This window comes from Pezoporus flaviventris, unplaced genomic scaffold, assembly GCF_033815535.1.
Source record: "Pezoporus flaviventris isolate CSIRO_AGI_PZ_B2104156 unplaced genomic scaffold, CSIRO_AGI_Pfla_v1 ptg000054l, whole genome shotgun sequence".
Taxonomy (NCBI): Eukaryota; Metazoa; Chordata; class Aves; order Psittaciformes; family Psittacidae; genus Pezoporus; species Pezoporus flaviventris.
In genome coordinates, this window is record NW_026892602.1 from 1707300 (window position 1) to 1726802 (window position 19503).

Genomic DNA, 19503 nt, shown 5'->3' on the forward strand with positions numbered 1-19503 from the left:
ACCTTTATGGAGAGACCCATCAGAGAAGAGGGAGCTCACAACGGCTTTTACATTATAAGGTTGTATTGGTTCAGATCCCCAGAAGCCTTCTTCTAAACTTCTAATACTCTGTTTTGGCAATCCAGACACTAAAACCAGAAAGTCTAGTAAACATTTATTTATTTATTTATTTATTTTATTTTTTAGGGAAAACATAGTGAAAAAATCTCCCATTTAAAAAATAAAGCACTAATGGTTTACACAGTTTACACTCCGGAAAAGCTTCTGGTGCTGTCTGGAAGTCTGTCTTATCTGAATGCTGGAGATGAGTTTCACTCCCACCTACAACAGCTTACTTTCTGGTTTTGGGGTGTTGTTTTTTCTTTTTACCTTCAGTTCTTTACTTGAACAAAGCCCCTGCGTTTGAATAATTCAGTGATGAGGCTTGTACCACTTTGTTCACAAAATCACAGCAGGGAGTGACGTTTCTTACGAAATACTTTTGTTAGCTCCTCTCTGTGAAGGAGTCTTGCTCCTTTTGCTCACTTGCAAAAACTCTGCCAGATGATGAAGAGCAGCACACCCCATGGGCTGTTAAAACAGGGGTAATGAGGGCATGCTGAGGCGGCTTTAGGCATCTGGAAGGGAAATGTCTGCATTTGAGATGAAGAATCATAGAATCACAGAATGGCTGTGGTTGGAAGGGACCTTAAAGCTCATTTAGCTCCAACCCCCTGCCACGGGAAGGGCCAACTTCCACTAGACCAGGTTACTCAAAGTCCTGTCCAACCTGACCTTGAGTTCCAAGAAGGATCATGGGCTGAATCAAGGAGGAAGAAGGGATTATAAATAACTACCCTCACTCCTGCTTCAGATTTCTAATGCAAGGTAATAGCTACACCCCTAGATGCCTAATTTATAAACTGGGAATAAACTGCCTTCCACTTGTAAATTACTGGGAGAAATTAGTCATATACATTAACCTCACATTCAAAAAGCAATGGTGGAAGACATCATGAAGAGAAAGTTGGAGTGAATGACAGAGATATCTATTATCATGTTAACATACATTTAAAATACATATTTGGCAAATCTAACTGCCAAAACTTGCTAATAATGAATATAAATGAGGTATAAAGAGACTCAGCAACTTAGCAAAAATGAACCATTACTGTTGTTCTGGTTTTTTTTTACCCTTTCATAATCATAGAATCACAGAATCATAGAACAGTTAGGGTTGGAAAGGACCTTAAGATCATCAAGTTCCAAACCCCCTGCCATGAGCAGGGACACCTGGCACTAAACCATATCACCCAAGGCCTCGTCCAGCCTCGTCTTGAACACTGCCAAGGATGGAGCATTCACAACTTCTTTGGGTAACCTGTTCCAGTGCCTCACCACCCTAACAGGAAAGAATTTCCTCCTTATATCCAATCTAAACTTCCCCTGTTTAAGTTTTAACCCATTACTCTTTGTCCTATCACTACAGTCCCTAATGAAGAGTCCCTCTCTGGCATCCTTGTAGGCCCCCTTCAGATGCTGGAAGGCTGCTATGAGGTCTCCACGCTGCCTTCTCTTCTCCAGGCTGAACAGCCCCAACTTTCTCAGCCTGTCTTCATAAGGGAGGTGCTCCAGTCCCCTGATCATCCTCCGGGCCCTCCTCTGGACTTGTTCCAACAGTTCCATGTCCTTTTTATGTTGAGGACACCAGAACTGCACACAATACTCCAGGTGAGGTCTCCCAAGAGCAGAGTAGAGGGGCAGGATCACCTCCTTCGACCTGCTGCTCACGATCCTTTTGATGCAGCCCAGGATACGGTTGGCTTTCTGGGCTGCGAGCGCACACTGAAGCCGGCTCATGTTCATTTTCTCATTCACGAACACCCCCAAGTCCTTCTCTGCGGGCTGCTCTGAATCTCTTCTCTGCCCAACCTGTAGCTGTGCCTGGGATTGCTCCCACCCAGGTGTAGGACCTTGCACTTGTCATGGTTAAACTTCATGAGGTTGGCATCAGCCCACCTCACAAGCGTGTTGAGGTCCCTCTGGATGGCATTCCTTCCCTCCAGCATATCAACCGAACCACACAGCTTGGTGTCATCGGCAAACTTGCTGAGGGCGCACTCAATCCCACTGTCCATGTCAGTGACAAAGATGTTGAACAAGAGCGGTCCCAACACCGATCCCTGAGGGACACCACTCGTTACTTGTCTCCAGCCGGACACTGAGCCATTGACCACAACTCTTTGTGTGCGGCCATCCAGCCAGTTCTTTATCCACCAAGTGGTCCATCCATCAAATTGATGTCTCTCCAATTTAGAGACAAGGATATTGTGTGGGACAGTGTCGAACGCTTTGCACAAGTCCAGGTAGATGACATCAACTGTTCTTCTCCTGTCCATCAGTTCCGTAGCCCCATCATAGAAAGCCACCAAATTGGTCAGGCAGGATTTCCCCTTTGTGAAGCCGTGCTGGCTGTCACCAAGCACCTTGTTGTTTTCCATGTGCCTTAGCATGCCTTCCAGGAGAATCTGCTCCAAGGTTTTGCCAGGCACAGAGGTGAGACTGACTGGTCTGTAATTCCCCGGGTCATCCATTTTCCCCTTCTTGAAAATGGGGCTTCTATTTCCCTTTTTCCAGTCATCGGGAACTTCACCTGACTGCCATGATTTCTCAAATCTGATGGCCAGCGGCTTCGCAACTTCATTTGCCAGCTCCTTCAGGACCTGCGGATGGATCTCATCAGGACCCATGGACTTGTGCACATTCAGATTTTTAAGATGGTCTCGAACCAGATCCTCTCCTACAGTGGGCCTGAGGTCTTCATTCTCACAGTGCCTGCATCTGCATTCCAAGACTTGGGTGGTGTGGTCAGAGCTTTTGCCAGTGAAGACTGAGGCAAAGAAGTCATTCAGAACCTCAGCCTTCTCCAAATCCAGGGTAGCCATCTCTCCCGAGAGCTTCCAGAGGGGACCTATGTTGTCCCTAGTCTGTTTTTTATTTGCTATGTACCTGTAGAATCCCTTCCTGTTATCCTTAACATCCCTAGCCAAGTTTAATTCTAACTGGGCCTTAGCTTTCCTAACCTGGTCCCTAGCTTCCCAGACAACATCCCTGTATTCTTCCCAGGCCACCTGTCCTTGCTTCCACCTTTTATAAGCCTCTTTTTTCACTTGAATTTTCCTCAGCAGCTCCTTATCCACCCAAGGAGGTCTCCTGGCCCTCCTTCTGGTTGGGATGCAGCCCTCCTGAGCTTGTAGCAGGTGATCCTTGAATATCAACCAAGAGTCTTGGACCCCCCTGCCCTCTAGGGCTGTATCCCATGGAACCTTACTGAGCAGGTTCCTGAAGAGGCCAAAGTCTGCTCTTTCGAAGCCCAGGGCAGTGAGCTTGCTGCACGCTCTTCTCACTGTCCTGAGGATCTCAAATTCAAGCATCTCGTGATCACTGCATCCAAGGCTGCCCTGGAGCGTCACATTTCCAGCAATCCCTTCCCTGTTGGTGAGCACGAGGTCAAGCCCGGCACCTCTCCTTGTTGGCTCCTCTATTACTTGCAGAAGGAAGTTGTCTTCCACACAATCGAGGAACCTCCTGGATTGCTTGTGCCGGGCCGTACCGTCCTTCCAACAGATGTCAGGGTGGTTGAAGTCACCCATGAGAACAAGGGCCTGTGAGCGTGAGGCTTTTCCTATCTGTCTATAGAGTGCTTCATCTGCAGGTTCTCCTTGATCAGGCGGTCTGTAACAGATCCCCACAGTAATGTCTCCCATAGCTATATTCCCTTTAACCCTGACCCACAAACTCTCTGTTAACTGCTCACCTGTCCCCACACAGAGTTCCATACTCTCCAGCCTACCCCTAACATAAAGGGCAACTCCCCCTCCCCACCTGCCAGGCCTGTCTTTCCTAAAGAGCCTGTAACCTTCCATTCCAACACTCCAGTCGTAGGAGCCATTCCACCATGTTTCTGTGATGTCTATTATATCATACCCCCGTAGAGGTGCACACATCTCCAATTCCTCTTGTTTGTTCCCCATGCTATGGGCATTTGTATAGAGGCATCTGAGCCAAGCTCCAACTGAAGCCGGCTCATTGGCTGGAGCGGCTGGGATATCCCTACATTGCTCCAAGCATTTATTGTAGGTGCTGGCAACTGACTGCGTGTGTTGGGATGGAATGATGCCCCCCTCCCCCAACACATCTAGTTTAAAGCCTCCTTGACCAGTCTGGCAAACCTCCTACTAAAACTGCTCTTCCCCTTCTTTATCAGACCAGCTCCACCAGCCCCCACTAGACCTGACCTACAAACTTGGGTCCTGTGTTCAAGGCACCCAAACCCCTGACTATGACACCACCCTTTTAACCAGTTATTAACCTGGCCAATCCTCCTAGCTTTTTTAGGTCCTCCCCTGTACCCTGGAGAACTGATGAAAAGACCACCTGAGCTCCAGAGCCCATAACCACCTCCCCCAGGGCTCTGTAGTCCTTCTTTATGTTTCCCAGGATACTACTATCCATATCCCTAGCACCCACATGCATCACCAGAAGTGGGTAATAGTCCATGGGACTTACTAGAGCAGGCAGCCTCTCTGCCACATCCCTGATCCGTGCCCCCGGTAGGCAACACACCTCCCTTGAGACGGGGTCTGGCCTGCAGACGAGTGCTTCTGTCCCTTTCAGTGTAGAGTCCCCTACTACTACAACCCGCTACTTTTTCCTGGCAGCACCAGTAGAGATCTTCTTTACCAGAGCATCTGCCGGCTGTTTCTGGCTCGAGTGCTTTTCCTCATGAGCCCCCTGCAAGTCAGCAAAGCGGTTCCGCGTGGGGACAGGGGATTTAGGGGGAAGCCCCTTGCTTTTGGTTGTCCTTTTCCTCCTTTTTTTGGTTGTTTTTTTTTTTTTTTGTCACTAATTCCCAGCTCCCCAGGTTAACGGCCTCCTTCTTTCCTCCATGAGGTAGAGGTGAAGCTCGAGGCCCCTGCACAGTCTGGGCCAGGAGCAAGCATTCCTGCTTCCTCTCAGCTTCCCTGACATCTCGCAGCCTATTGACAGCATCCCGCAGCTCAGCCCTGCTGCAGGAGGACCTCCACCAGGGAGCACCGAGCGCAGCCCTGCCCATTGTGCACCCTCCCCTCACCAGACCAGTGCAGGCACTCTCTACACCCCGAGCTCTGCACTGCAGCCTCCCCTCTCATCGGCTCTGTCTGGGTGCCTACGCTGGCCACCGCCGGGGCAGCCAGAACAGAGCTCCTGGACCCGGCCCTGGTCATACGACGAGTGCTCACCATCCCGCTCGCCTGCCCGTGCAAACTGCCGTGCAAACTGCCTCGACCCGCTCTGTTCGCCATGCTCCTGCAATAATATTGATTAAAAAATCACAAACACTTCAGACAGGTCAGTGCTTGGCCAGATTTTTGCTGTTAGTTTATTATGGCAAGACATCAACATGTGAAATATGTCGCATCACTTTTCATGCTGCCCTCCTCACAAACAGCAATAAGGACAGATTTTGATCAAGCAAGAAAATCAGACTCTTTACTCGGAAACCAGGGGAGAGAAATTTGCTGCTTCCTGTTCTAAATGCTTAAACTTCTTATCATTATCACATCTTTAATGTGGAGTAATTTGAGTTTGTAAGATAAATTAGCTTTGAAGATAAATGAAAGGGAGATTTCAGTTTGGATTACTCAGTGGGCTGGAGTTGAATTGGAAAGTCCTTACAGGTGTTTGGAAAAAGCAAAACCTTCTTCCTTGGCTTCACATTACTGCTCACAAATGAAGAAAACTCTACTTTTGTCTAGCCACAGCACAAAAGAATGATGCAATTATGATCGAAGGTAAATATGGGAGGACTTACTATCCTGAGGTAATAAATGTCACTGATACAGCCCAATTATTCTGCTAAGTGGCATGAAAAAGACAGGAAAATGGTTTCAAAGGAACAAGAGCTTTATAAACACTTTTCTCTTCCTGGTAAGACACCAAATAAATGGTGAATCTCTCAGCAGGATGTTTATCTGGCACATCAGCTTAGATTTTTCTAGGTATTCATAAATAAATTTTGATATTCTTATCTATCAGTGCCACTGTCTAGCAGTCCACTGTTTAGCAGTCCGTTATTAACAGTATCATTAAGGTACATGGTGGATTTTTTAAGAAGCTAGGGATACTCTGCACATATACAATAGGACATTATGTCTCAGGTTTGGTGCTTGCGTTATTCCCCAGTATTCCCCCATGCAGACCTCTAGTTTCTAACACAGCAGCTGTGCACATGAATTTCTGGAGCTCAGGACACCTTCCAACATGGAAGCTGTATTTAGTTGCAGCTCTACAACAAGAAGTTTCCAAAAGCACTCCCAATGATGCTAACAAAAACTCATACATTCAAAATTCCACTCAAGAGACCCACAGGTTGTGTTGTGTGAAGACAGCTGCAGTACCTTCATGCTTCAGGCAACACAGAGTGTAAGCCATAGCACAGCCAAGACTGCCTGTCAGACCTAGGAAAGGGGCTGAGAAGATACCATGCTCTGCCACAAAGTCTCTAATGCACATGTGATTGGCACCTTGGTTCACAATCTGGCCAAGATTTTCAAGAATCATCCTCTGTTAACACAAAAAAATCCACTGTTGTCATGTTGCTGTGATGATCCACTTCCCACACAAATGAAACAGCATGAGGAGACAACACAGCTGAATACGACAAAGACCTTCAAATTTAGCTGCTCTGTTAAAGTAGCATTTGCATCATCACTCTGAGTATGCAGAAGACAAGGCACAGTAAGGAGGACTCACCCGTTTGGTGTAGTCCATTGCCTTCAGGATGGAGAGGTTCAGCATCTCCAGTGAGGCCAAGACATCTTCATAGTCTCCCATATGGTCAGCAAAATAGTCTGGGAAAACCAAGAAGGACATGATGGGAACTGCTGGTGTAACTTAGTGCTTCAAGACGACATCAAGGTCTATTTATTGGTGGAAAGAAAAATCTGAAACAGTTGTTTCAAGTGTATTTTTTATAATATGTATCCTGAGCCAAAGTCACAACTTTTCCTGCAGAGAATTTTGGGACCATTGTAAAAAGAGATGTAAGGCACAGTAGCTCCAATTGAAAATAACTTAGCAGGTGCTCTATTTCCATGCCCACTTTTGCATTTGACTGTATCCTGTATCTCTCCCTCCTACTGCCAACACGGAGGAGGAAGTCTCAAAAGAAATCCCCTTTCCACTCCCTTGAGGGTTTTCACCACTCTAAGCATCAAAATACTTGCCAGGTTCACCCCAATTTATATAAGCTGAGACTAGCCTTACATCTTTCCCTACATTCCGATCACATTTGCACCACAGCTCACAATCACAGGTTGCACAGGCTTCCGAGAACAAACTACGCCTCAAAAGGAAAAGAACAGAGCTGCAAGCTGGGGCCAAAAGCACGTTGTCTACGGAGAGAGAGTCCACACTTTGTCCCTGCCATCTTCATCCTGTGAGAAGGGTGATCTGTGCCAGGCTGCCATGCAGTGGCTGGACGCTCTTCACTGATGTAAAATACAGCCAAAACCAGCGTGTCCACGTGCAGTCAGTGGCTGCATGGCATATATGAGCCCTGGTGTGGTTTCGTGCATGAGCTATGGACTCCTAAAATTCACTGTTTAAAGTGGAAACAGACAGAAGTGAAGCACAGCAGTGAGGTTTGCAGTGAATTTGCAGCACACATGTAAAGTCACCCAGTTTCTGGGTGACTAAAAGCTGTTCCTTAAAAGCCACTGGCACTATTCTTAGTGCTAAGTCATGAAGCTTCACACCAAGGTGACAACTCTGAGGAATGCAAAAAGATACCAACTCCAGGAAACAACCCCACTAATTAGGTTCTCTTGGCTTAATTAGAAGTGCCTGTAGCTATTTACAGCCAGAGAACATATCCAAGGGGAAGAAGATTCTGGCAGAAACCGAATGTAACAGCACGATTGACAGCAGCTGTTTGCTGCCAAACAACTTATTCTCACTGGAGTGTGTTTGTGTTATTACTTTACTTGGGAAAGAAAAACTGAGCAGATAAAGAGCAGGTAAAGACTTTTTGTAAGTGCTGAAACAAAAAGCTGGAGCCAGCTTTTCAGAAAGAATGAGCTGCTGTGGGCAGAGCACAGCCCTCAAGAGTGACCACGGAGAACCTGGGAGGAGAACAGTGTTGACTTAACTGAAGTGCTCAGTTCTACTCTTTCAGCCATATTTATCCACATGAACACCTGAGATCAGCTCTTCCTATCCCACATGGTTCTTGCTCCTGCAAGTCTGCAGAGAGCAATGGGATGAATGCTAAAGAGATGAGCATCACTGCCATCCAGGGCTGGTGTGGGAGAAGCAAAGGCATCACCCACTGCCCTGGTTGTCTGCAACAGGATGATGTGCATCTTCCATTTGCAAAGTACACTTCAATTCGCTGGACAGCTTGTACCATTGCCTGCAATGTCTGTGTTCCATTTAAACTGAAAGGTGGCAGGTACATTTTAGCAGCTGTACTCACATCTCTTGGGTGTATTACAGTGCTCCCAGCTCTGACTGGGAGCTCCTCTGAGAGCTACACAGCCATACTTAAGTCAGCCTAGGTGCTGGTGGTTGTTGCAGAACTTGATAAGATGCTACTTGATGTGGATTATACCATATCAAGTTTCTCATCTAAGCTGCAGGGTCAAGAAATCCCTTTTAAGATGCCTTCATCATCTTACAACTCACAACCTATTTCAAGAGAGACCACAGCTTTCATTTAGCCAAAATGGAGTTTCATTTTTAAACTAATACCTATAAGAGTAGCAAGTAAATAAATTGCAGGCAAGGGCAAGTATTCAGCAGATAACAGATCTAGCCAGGATCTCATGCTGATCAATAATTCCTCTGGCTTCCTGTGGGAAGTGATGGGTTTATCTCCATCCTCTCCTGGCAACTTTATCCCCAGGAGAGGCAGGAAGGTGGGTGAAAGCTATCAAACTGATGGAGAACACACACTGGGGTCAAACAACAACTTTGCTATCCCTGTATTTCCTGGCAAAGCTGGCGGTACAAGCTTCCTGTGGGAGGTGATGGGTTTATCTCCATCCTCTCCTGGCAACTTCAACCCCAGGAGATGCAGGAATGTGGGTGAAAGCTATCAAGCTGATGGAGAATGCACAGTGGGGTCAAACAAAACTTTACTATCCCTGTATTTCCTGGCAAAGCTGATGGTACAAGCTGCTGGGTTTTGGTTTCTTGGGTCAGCTGGCAAAGAGACCTAACACAATGAGAAAGGAGTGATGGGAACAAGCCCATCATATCATCAGCAAACCAAAAGGATTTTATGAAAGGATTCATTTCTCACATACTAAAGCAAGAACAAGTGGGGATAACCAGCTGAAAGGTGCTTCCTCTGCTGCAGTCTTGAATGCTCAGAACCCTGTGGGATGCTGCAGGAAGGAAGTCAAGGGAGGAGAGAAAACACTTGGGAGGAGAGAAACCCAAGGCAATGCCTTGGTGCAGGCAGACCTGCAGGTGGACAGAAATGTCTTTAAAGTACCAGGAATAATGAGTAACTGCCTGGGGGTGGCACAAGCACCCCACCAAGTGCCTTTCTGGCTGTGCAACCTGCTCTTAGCCAGACCTCTAAAGGCTGGAATTAATGGCAAAGTGATGGAGGTAAATGGTGAAGACCTGCCAAGGTGGCTTTATACATTCTTTTGCATCCTGGCATGGGAAGGGAGGAAAAGAAATGGATGAGCCTTCTGCGGGGCCACAGACCTCTGACTCCCCATCTCCTCCCAGAAAGATGGAGCACAGGAAACTTTTCCCAATATCGAGTATCCATGGAAAAACACACCTGAGTGAGCAGCAGGAGCTCTGTGCACAAGTCACCTCCCATGAAGGCAAAGCCTTTCAGAAACCCAGCAGGAAATATTCCCTTTCTGATCAAGGTGTGGGACAAAACATTATCAGAGATTTTCTTTTCAGCCTTTAATTCCTGGGAGCCAAGGGAGGTGCAGTAGAGGTGGTGAACACTTTAGGCAGCCTGCAGAAAACACAGTTTTTCCTAAGGAGAAACATCTAGCAGGTATTGCAGATAGTTTATTGAACTTCAGAGTGAGCTGGAAGCCACGACATTGCCAGAAATTAAATTCCATCTTGTTATTGAATGGGATCCAGGTGCTCTGTTCAGCTTTGATCTCATTTGAGTTGCAAGAAAATGAAGAAAAGCTTTGCCAATGTTTCTGCAGAATAAGGGGCAAAGCAGTAGGAGTGCTAAGACCCCCCATCTGCGTAGCCACCATGGCATTATCAGCTTTGTAATGGGTTTCATGCATCCTTTGAAAGCACACAAGCCACATAATGGTTGTTTTGGCCCCAAGACAGGGACCACACTCACCGCACAGCTCCTTGGTGTCCACGTTGCTGGAAGAGGGGAAGGACAAAGCAGGGGAGGAAGCAGGAAAAAAAGAGAGAAAGGCAATTTTAAAGGACAGAGGAAGGCTACAGTTAGCATTTCTGCAGGCTTAACCCCAGATACTCACCTTCAATGTTACCCATCCCCTCAGGCACCAGCGGTGACAGCCCAAGGAGCAGGCACTGTTTGATGCCACTCATGGCACACATGTGCCTCTGTGTCTTCAGCATATGCACAAGTAGGACAGCTTCATACATTATTTTGGAATTCCTTAGGGAGAAATGAGGATTTGTGCCTATGGGGGACCCAGCACACCCCACAGCAATTCTTCTCCCTTCCTCCTAAATATCAACACTCAACAACACCCTGGTGAGGCACCCAGTGCAGCACAAGAATGTATTTTGTTCCCATTCGCTCAGAGTAAAAACTTGCAAGATTTACTTTTCTAGATGGATCGGTTCTGGGCTATGTGCAGTTCCCAGCCAGGACTCCCTCCAACAAAACAGGACAATTACTTCCTAATACATGAACATTTCATTTATATAACAACATAGAACATGTTTATATAACAACAGACAACCTGCTTGGGAAATGAAGATAACTGCTAATCTCTTTGTGCCTCAGATTCCAACACAATAATTAGTGCTGTTCAAGCACTGCAATAATCTCTTAATAGAATCATATTTTGTCAAGCCATTTATGTTTAGAAAGATATTTTTTAAACTAAACTCATCACTGCTCTGGCTGCCCTGTCAACATAAGTGGATTAGGGAAAGAGATGTTTTCAATACTGTTTTCATTAGCGCATCCTCCCACAGCTCTACCTTGGACACTGAAATTCTCATAACTGCTTGCCCGTGCCCAGAACAACAGGTCTGATCGCAGGCCACAGGTGCTGGGCTCCTCCTTATCCCCATGACCTGACACTTTCACTTGCTTCTGGCCCTCTCCTGGGATGAGATATTCTTTTGAAGGGATGATGCATAGTGGTAAAGTGTTATTTGGGATTGCTTTTCACTACCCATGGCCACCCTTGAACCCCATCATCAGGACTGATGACAGAAAGCCATAAAGTGCCTTTGCAGCAAGCTGAAGTACCCAGGAAAACTTCATTTCTGCTGAAATCTTTTGTCATCTTCTGCAGCAGGCTCAGACTCCATGTGAGCAGAGTTACCAGGCTTTTTGGCAGCAGGATGGGCACCGGCTACATTTCTCTCTCCAACAGTGTTTTCAAGTGAGCTTCCACTGCAGCAGAGAGACAATATAGGAGCATTTTTTCTTTATATTTATGTTCTGCCTGAGAAGATGAAAGTTACCATAGCCTGGGGACCCCTCTGTCTCTCACTAGGTGGATTTCATCCCCTAAGCATGGTAGCCAGGTGCACTACAGCCAAGAGAAACAGCGTGCATTGTTGATATTTGAGGAGGAAATCCCCCAGATTCAAGGTCACCCACACCTGGGCTCTCCCTGGAAGCAGAACCCCACGTGATGGCTCTGGGAACCCTTCCACTAGCATTCCTGAGCTGTGGGACCTGCTGGGTGCTGGAGACAAACACAAACATCTTGATCCCATCAGATGCTGGCTGCCAGAAAGATGCCACCCACCCAACCTGTCTCATGCTGTACAAGCACATTACACACACCCTCATTCCCAATTCCACTGAATATGCAGATCCAAAACACTACCCACAAGAGACGACTCCTGACTGAATAGTCTGCAACACTTTGGTAGCATGTGATTGCTAACATGGAGCCTCAGCAATTCACAGGCAGAGAATATTCAGAAGATTCATTTCCAGCACTGGCAGAGCCCCAGGTCTGACCAAGGATCGTGGTTGATCTTTCATTCAAGTTCTCTCCAGCCCAGAGCCTGGGAAGTCAATTGATACTTTCAGACACATACACAGGAGTCAGTTTTACAACAGCATTCCCCACAAAGTGCTTAAATAATTGTTCAGAAACCAGTTTGTGTAATTAAGTACTTAGTGAAGTGGTTATGGGTTGCAGGGTTATAGAGCATGTTACTGAGAAAAAAAAAATCTACTCTTGTTTTCTACATTGCTTTGCACTGTAGTAATTGATCTGCTGCTGCCAAAAAAGGACTTTTATTTCCTCACATCCCACCATCTTATCATTCAACCTAATTGTGCTTGAATGTTAATTTGGCTGAGAAGCTGCTTTTAATTTTAAGCTATCATCTTGTATTACGACTAAGCCTAATTAAAGAAATTACTGAAGTCATAAACCAACAATAAAAAAAATACGATAATGTTCAGATGAAAATCTGTAAGGAGAAATCAATGGGTACGTGAACACAACTCAGGGCATTTCCTATGATGTTTCCATCCGGTGGGAGTGTGCCCAACTAGAAGCATCACTGACATGCAGCCACGGTCCCATCAGTGTTACAAGCGGGTTTTGCTGCCCAACGTGGGCACTGCACAGGAGAACACACAACGCAAGGGATGTTGCAAAAACCCAGCTCCAAAACAGTCCACAAGCTGCTCTGGTAACTTAGTGGAACTAACCAGACTATGGGTGATGCCAGTAAGATATTAGGATGCAGGTATTCAGTATCTGGGTTTCAAGCCTTGTAAAATAGGAGGTGGCAGCTCCCCACAAACACCCTCACAGTCCTTAACGCTTCATCATAGGATTGCCCTTCAGAGCAGTCAAACATCAAAAAGCCCTTTGACAGGAAAAGATTTAGGTGAGTATCAGTTACCAATCTTTTTTTCAGCTGGCAATTATTTAATGTTCCTATAAGTCACAATAAACTAAAAAGAAAAATTATGACAAGCTGTTCCCATTTTTTCATAATAATAATAATATAAAATCATCTTTCAGCTACCAAAGCACTTGGCTGCAAATTAACTTTTAAGCTTTCTTACATTAATAGTGTGACTAATTAAAGAACTTCCTGAAGCCATAACCTAACTAAGCAAAATATAATTATGTTCAAGTGGAAGTTTAAATAAGAAATTGTAAAGATTTCTTATACATTTTTTTTCTGCATAGTAAAAGCCACATCTATCTGATCTCTTTCCAAAACAAAAGCCTTTCTTTCAAAGGAGAAAAAAATTAAGAAAATACAAGTCTTTTTGGTGTCAGGGTTTTTTCCCTGTTTTCTGACCACAGAAACTATAACGTGGAGCAGCAACAATCTTGCATCTCTCATCTTGCTGGGGATGTGCACCTTTTGAGATTACTTTCCAAGGCAAAGATATTCTTTGGAGATCCTTCATTTGGTACTTGGGACCTAATTTCTCTGACAGAAATAGGAACCAAACATAAAAGCTCAGCTTTCGACCTAGAGCACCTTCTGAAAAAGCAAACTCCAAGTCATAAGTCAATTTGGTCACTAAAAGGACTGTTCATTGCTCACCACCCACCACCATTTAAATACACTGAGATAATTTGACCTGATAACCATACTGGCAACAGGGAAATAATTTTCCCTGCTGGTTCACATCCAATTATCTCAAAGAAAGAAAAGTTCTCCAAGTGTGATACTCCTCCCTTGGATGTGGCAGTTTAAAGAGCAACAACCACACTGTGAGCATCTCTTCAGTGGGCTTAATTAAGAGCCCAGGGATTAATTACTGCTGCATGACCAGAAAGAGGAAGAGGCTGCCCAGAGTAATCGCTGTGCCTCCTGCTTACTCCAGAGAGAAATACATTCCCCTCCCCAGAAAAAAAACACCCAGTATTAAAACACAATTTAATGAGTGCCTGGGCTAATGAAGATCCTTGGGAAGTCACAGCTTTGCCTCTCTGCATCCCTGATTGATTGTAGATTATCCCACCAATGGGCTTTCATCAGAGTTGCCCATGTACCAACTTTCTGAGCTCAAGGTACTTAGAAGCTTTTTTACTTCTCTACCTGCCTTTCTTGAAACATGTTGCCATCTTTGAGACTTTATCCCAGGGAAGAGCAGAGGGTGAAATTCCCTTCTGAGGTTCCGCTCAGCTAAGGGAAAGGTGCTCCTGCAGCACAATCAGAAACATAATGGGAATTCAGAAGTTGCAAATACATCGAAGTCTCATCTTCACAGTGTATTTCTCATGCAAATAGCTGCCTGGATGTGCTGCTCAAATGCCACTCAAGACCTGATCGGCTTCTACTGAAGATAACAGCCCTTTTACTTCAGCAGATTTTCTTTTGCATCAGAAGCCACACAACTTAGTTGCTTCACCGGCACAGAAAATGGAGGGTTTTCTGAAATCATGTTCTCCTTTTATTTCCATCTTCTATTCACAGCTTTGGGTTTTCTACAAGGCTTCAAATGAGCATGGAAACAAATTATCCTCTAGCGTTAGCCACCTGCAAAACTCATTTTGCTTTAGGAAAGACTAAAAAACAACATGTGCAGCTGGGAAGTATTATTATATCTGATGATATCGCTTTTAGTCCCAGCAGTAAGAGTGCTGTGTTATCTCAACATCTCAGAAGTGGAAAATTTACATCCAGATGCCTACTAAGGGGTCATGGATGGTCACTCTTGATCATTAGTTTCTAACTCAAAGAAAAATTTTCACACAAACCCCAGAGTGACGGAAGTTATTCCAGGCAGAGCAAGAACAATAGCAAATACTGAATGCCGGCCAGAAGCAGAGTAACTTTCATTCTAAAGAACTAAGCAACTTTCCAAGCCCAGCATTGTACTCTCCTGGATAACCCTGCTAAATCCTTCCCAGATCTACCCAAGAACCTCCTTCACCTGCCCACTTGCTTTAAAAAAAAAGCCAAACCAACACCAAAAAGCAAACAAAACCATTCTTATCATATGACATAAATAAAAGACTTCCAAAATCTAAGGTGCCAGATGCAAGGAAACAGTATAAACCACGTCATGGCTGTCCATGGCCAGCCAGCTGCAGCTTCAAATGACATAGACAAGTATTCATAACATATGTCAGTCTGAACTTTGATATCTCTAGCCACAGCAAGCTGGCAATCAGGGCTCTGGTTCCTCATAGCAGGAACAAAACTCACAAAAATGATGCAAAGAGGCTATTAAACTCGCTAAACAGCACCTCTGAAGTCCAAAACCGTTAAAGCCAAGTCATAGATATAGCAGCCAAAGGAATCCCAGCCTCCCCTGACCCTATCTCAGCTGCTGGTCTTTTCCTACAGGATCCACACCCACCTCTCCTGGCAGATACTCTTGCCTCTGCTACAGTTTCATGCTCATCACCGTCCCTGAGGAATGGCTTTTGGTGTGCACTTTCCTGGGTTTGGAAAAGGGAAAACTCTTCTGCAATGACAGCTCACGCTCTCTCAGGGGCCCCCACAAGTAACCCTGACAGCCTCCATGGACCACGTACCCCATTCCCCAACCCATGGCTGTGCAGGGGTGTAAGACAAGATGAGCATGAGGCCATATATCCATGCTGGGGCTTGGTTTGGCCATAACACCTGCTAACAGCAATATTCCTGCTTTGACTTTTGCAGCTGATAAAACCAGCATGGGCACTTTGTCAGAGTGGGGGGGATTAAACATCCCTCCTTTTTAACAGGCTTTCTGCAGCACAGCTCAGAGTTTCTGACTCCTTACAGGGAATCAATATCTACCATAAAGACCATTACTACATTACACATTATTTGCTTAGTTTCATTTTAAAAGACTGTTGCTCCATTTCAAGCCTGGTTCAGCTTCTCACTTCTTTGGCATACTGACGCATTCTGCAGCCACAGACATTTATGAAGCAACAGCTCCTACGTGACGCCAGCCTGCCCTGTGCAACCTGATTTCCTACCTACAGATGCAGGTACAGATCAGAAACAGCATGGTGAAACCCCCACTTGCCCTCTCACATCCCCAGAAAGTCCCTGCAAACCATTCCTGATGAAGACCAGATGTTTTCATCAATAGTTTCAAGACAACAAAAATAACATTTTCTACATAGTGAAGTATTTGGTAGAACAAAACACCTACCTCTAATCATCAAGGGCACCAAGAAAAGTGTCTGAATATGGGTAAAAATGAAACAAATGGCCTGGATGATGTTGGGAAACATGCTCTAAGCTCTCACTAGTTATAAATGATATATAAATGTCACTTTAAAAAAGACAGGGGCAATAAACTGGCACTTGCATAGTACCAGACATTTGTTTGTTCATTCATCAGCAACTGCAATATGGCATTTCAGGCTGTCAGCTGGTGCCAGACTGTCTTGCTTTGTCACACAGCTCCGGAGCTGGGGTCTGGGTACCGCTGATGAGCTGGGCTCAGCATCAGTGAGGCTCTGCCCTTCAGTAAATTAACATCAAAAATGCAGCATAAAGGTGTCATTTTCTGCAAAGTGCTGATCATGAAACCAGATCCCCAAACTCCATGCAGTGCAACAGAATCCCAAAGCAGAGATGCCCCGCTGCTGCTCTCATTGCCTGCCCTCCACAGAGCACGGCACCTTGCTGCCCGTGGCCACCCCACAGAGGCACTATGGACTGGGGACACCACAGGATATGCATGCTAAGAGCAAAAATAGGTAGAGTTGTTTCTCATATTTTGATTTGGGTGATTAAGACATTCTCCTCTTGCATCTCGCTTTGTACTTTGTAAAACCATTTCACACTATATTAAAAATGATCAATGTCTCGCCTCTCTGCTTTGTCACAGGCTGCCAGAACCTCTAACCATTCACTCACAAAGGAAAAGTCTCTTGAAAAAGCTCATAAAAACTTTGAACAAGATGACAACACAATAAAAAGTCTGTTTGGAGTGCAATTGATATCCTGAAAAACGCAACAATGCAGCACACTGATTTACTAAGCTCAATCCAACAGTTAATTTCTAAGCACAGTAACCATCTTAAGTAAAGCAGTACCTTTAGTACAGTACTAAACATTTTCAAAGTCTCTGTGCGTGTCAAATCCCTAATGAATTGCATCTAAACCCTCTTCTTTTGGGAGGGGATGGATGACTGATGTTGAAAATCTGCTCACATCAAAGAAAAGGCATGTTTAATTATGGGAACTTAGCTGCTAGGAGGGACAGCACCTCCAAATTTATTAAGTAAGTTGCCAATTGTTACACACACATTTGGGCCCAGACTGTATATACACCAGGCTATATGAGCTCTCATTTAATTTATCCCCAGACAGCGCCAGGCAAACCTGGGACTATAATCCTTGGAAGGATGGCTTGTACACACCAGCAGAGAGGCAGCACAAGCAACCCCTCTTTGCTCTCAGGGTATTTCCACCAGCTTCGGAAACACAGCATGATTTTCTGGTGGTATTTTCATGGTGTTGCAGTGACATAATTGCTTAGTTACTTTTGGCATCCTGGTCCCACACAGAGCCAGTATCTTCACCCTGCATCCCGATCACAGCCTGCTTGTAAACTGAGCTTTCCAGCTCTCCTATGCATTTCACCAACAGTAAATACAGCAGCTGCATCTGAGTTAATAACGCATCAATTTTGCTCTCAGGCTTGTTCAAGTTGATCAGTGTCAAGACAGATCTTTAAGTACCAACTGTCTGTGATGCATTTGGGCTGTTTGGTAATGTCAACTGTCTTCCTGGGGTAGTTACTGTAATACTTTGGGTTTGCGCAACAGGGATTCTGTAAGCAGGAAAAAAAACAACTCATACATACATTGTCCTGGGTTCAGTGGGAGCAGTCATTTTTCTCCTTCTTAGTAGCTGGTGCAGTGCTGTGTTTTTGACTTTCGGCCTGGGAACAATGCTGATAACACCGATGTTTTTAGTTGGTGCTCAGAAATGTTTACTCTGACCAAGGACTTTCTGAGTCTTATGCTCTGTCAGGGAGGAGGAGAAGCTGGGAGGAAGCAGAGACAGGACACCTGACCCAAACTAGCCAAAGGGGTATTCCATACCACAGCACATGATGCTCACTATATAAACTGGGGGCAGTTACCCAGAAGGGGGAGATCACTGCTGGGGTTGGGCTGGGTATCAGTCAGTGGGTGGTGAGCGGTTGTATTCTCTTCCCTTGTTATTTCCCTTATCACTATTATTATTGGTGGCAGCAGCAGTGGTTTGTGTTATACCTTAGTTACTGGGCTGTTCTTATCTCAACCCCTGGGAGTTACATTCTTTCAATTTTCCTCCCCATCCCTCCGGGAGTGGGGGGGGGAGGAAATGGGGGGGAGTGAGAGAGCGGACTGCGTGGCTGAGTTGCTGACAGGGCTTAAACCACAACAATACATACATACTTATATATACATACACACACATATATATATACATACACACACACACACACACACACACATATATATACATGTAAAAACAAACCAGGAAGGAAAAGAATGGTTTCAATCTACAATGCTCATTTAAAAAATCACAACATAGCACTCCTGCCATGGAGTGCTTGATAAAATTATTTAAAAACCAAAGAAACAGAAAGTTGTCTGGGTGGGCTCCTGTCCACCACTCAGCCTTTGAACCCACCAGTGTTTTCCCAGTCTGGCCAGTTCAGTAGTATTTTCCCAGCTGCTTTGTTAAAAGCCAACAACACCCACAAGCATGTTAAAGCCTAATCAGGATTCAGATAGGGCTGCCTGATGCACGGCCTGATGGCTTTTCCACAGAGTGTTTTGTTTTAAAAGCTTCTTTTCTTTGGTGAGACCAAGATGTTTTGCAGCTCTGTCAGCACACAGCTGTTGAGCACCAGCTTTGGCACAAAGTATTTCTTCACTTAAGTGAAAAGCAGAACACAGCACAGTTTAAGTGACATGTTGGCACAGTGAAGAATAAGCTATGACTCGAAAAACAGCTTCCACATAAACAGAAATAACAAAATCCACCAAATGCCCACACTCTTGGGAGCCAGAAATTACAGCCAGACATATAATTTTTGTGCAATCATTTTGTCTCTTTCAGAAGAGACAAGAACTGCCTCTTGAATCAGTTAATCAAAACCTCAGCTGATCATACCACCCATAGTTTGTTTCCCAGAGAGCTAATTGAAAACATTCAATATTCAAAAATTAAGTTGGTTTCAATGGGCACAACCATCTCCATAGTGTGGGCATAGGCTCCCAGACAAACCTGGCACTTGGCTGAATCAGGTTTGCAATGCAAATAGCCAGGATTGGATTGGGGGGGGGGGGAACGGGACGGGACGGACACAGACACGGGGGGGACAGA

General features: G+C 45.2%; 2 protein-coding genes across 4 annotated transcripts in view; one reads left to right on the forward strand and one right to left on the reverse strand.

Annotated features, from left to right (window-relative positions):
• Positions 1-19503, forward strand: part of HSDL1 (hydroxysteroid dehydrogenase like 1) — a 157294-nt gene that overhangs the window by 57243 nt on the left and 80548 nt on the right. The window lies entirely within an intron of this gene.
• NECAB2 (N-terminal EF-hand calcium binding protein 2) overlaps positions 1-19503 on the reverse strand; it is a 102485-nt gene that overhangs the window by 18012 nt on the left and 64970 nt on the right. For 2 of the 3 annotated variants that reach the window (XM_061468983.1, XM_061468982.1), the window contains exon 5: positions 6775-6872. In XM_061468983.1, the coding sequence (XP_061324967.1) occupies positions 6775-6872 (98 nt within the window). Of the gene's footprint in view, positions 1-6774; positions 6873-10363; positions 10390-19503 lie in introns of all 3 variants that reach the window. The other variant, XM_061468981.1, reaches the window with a different exon arrangement.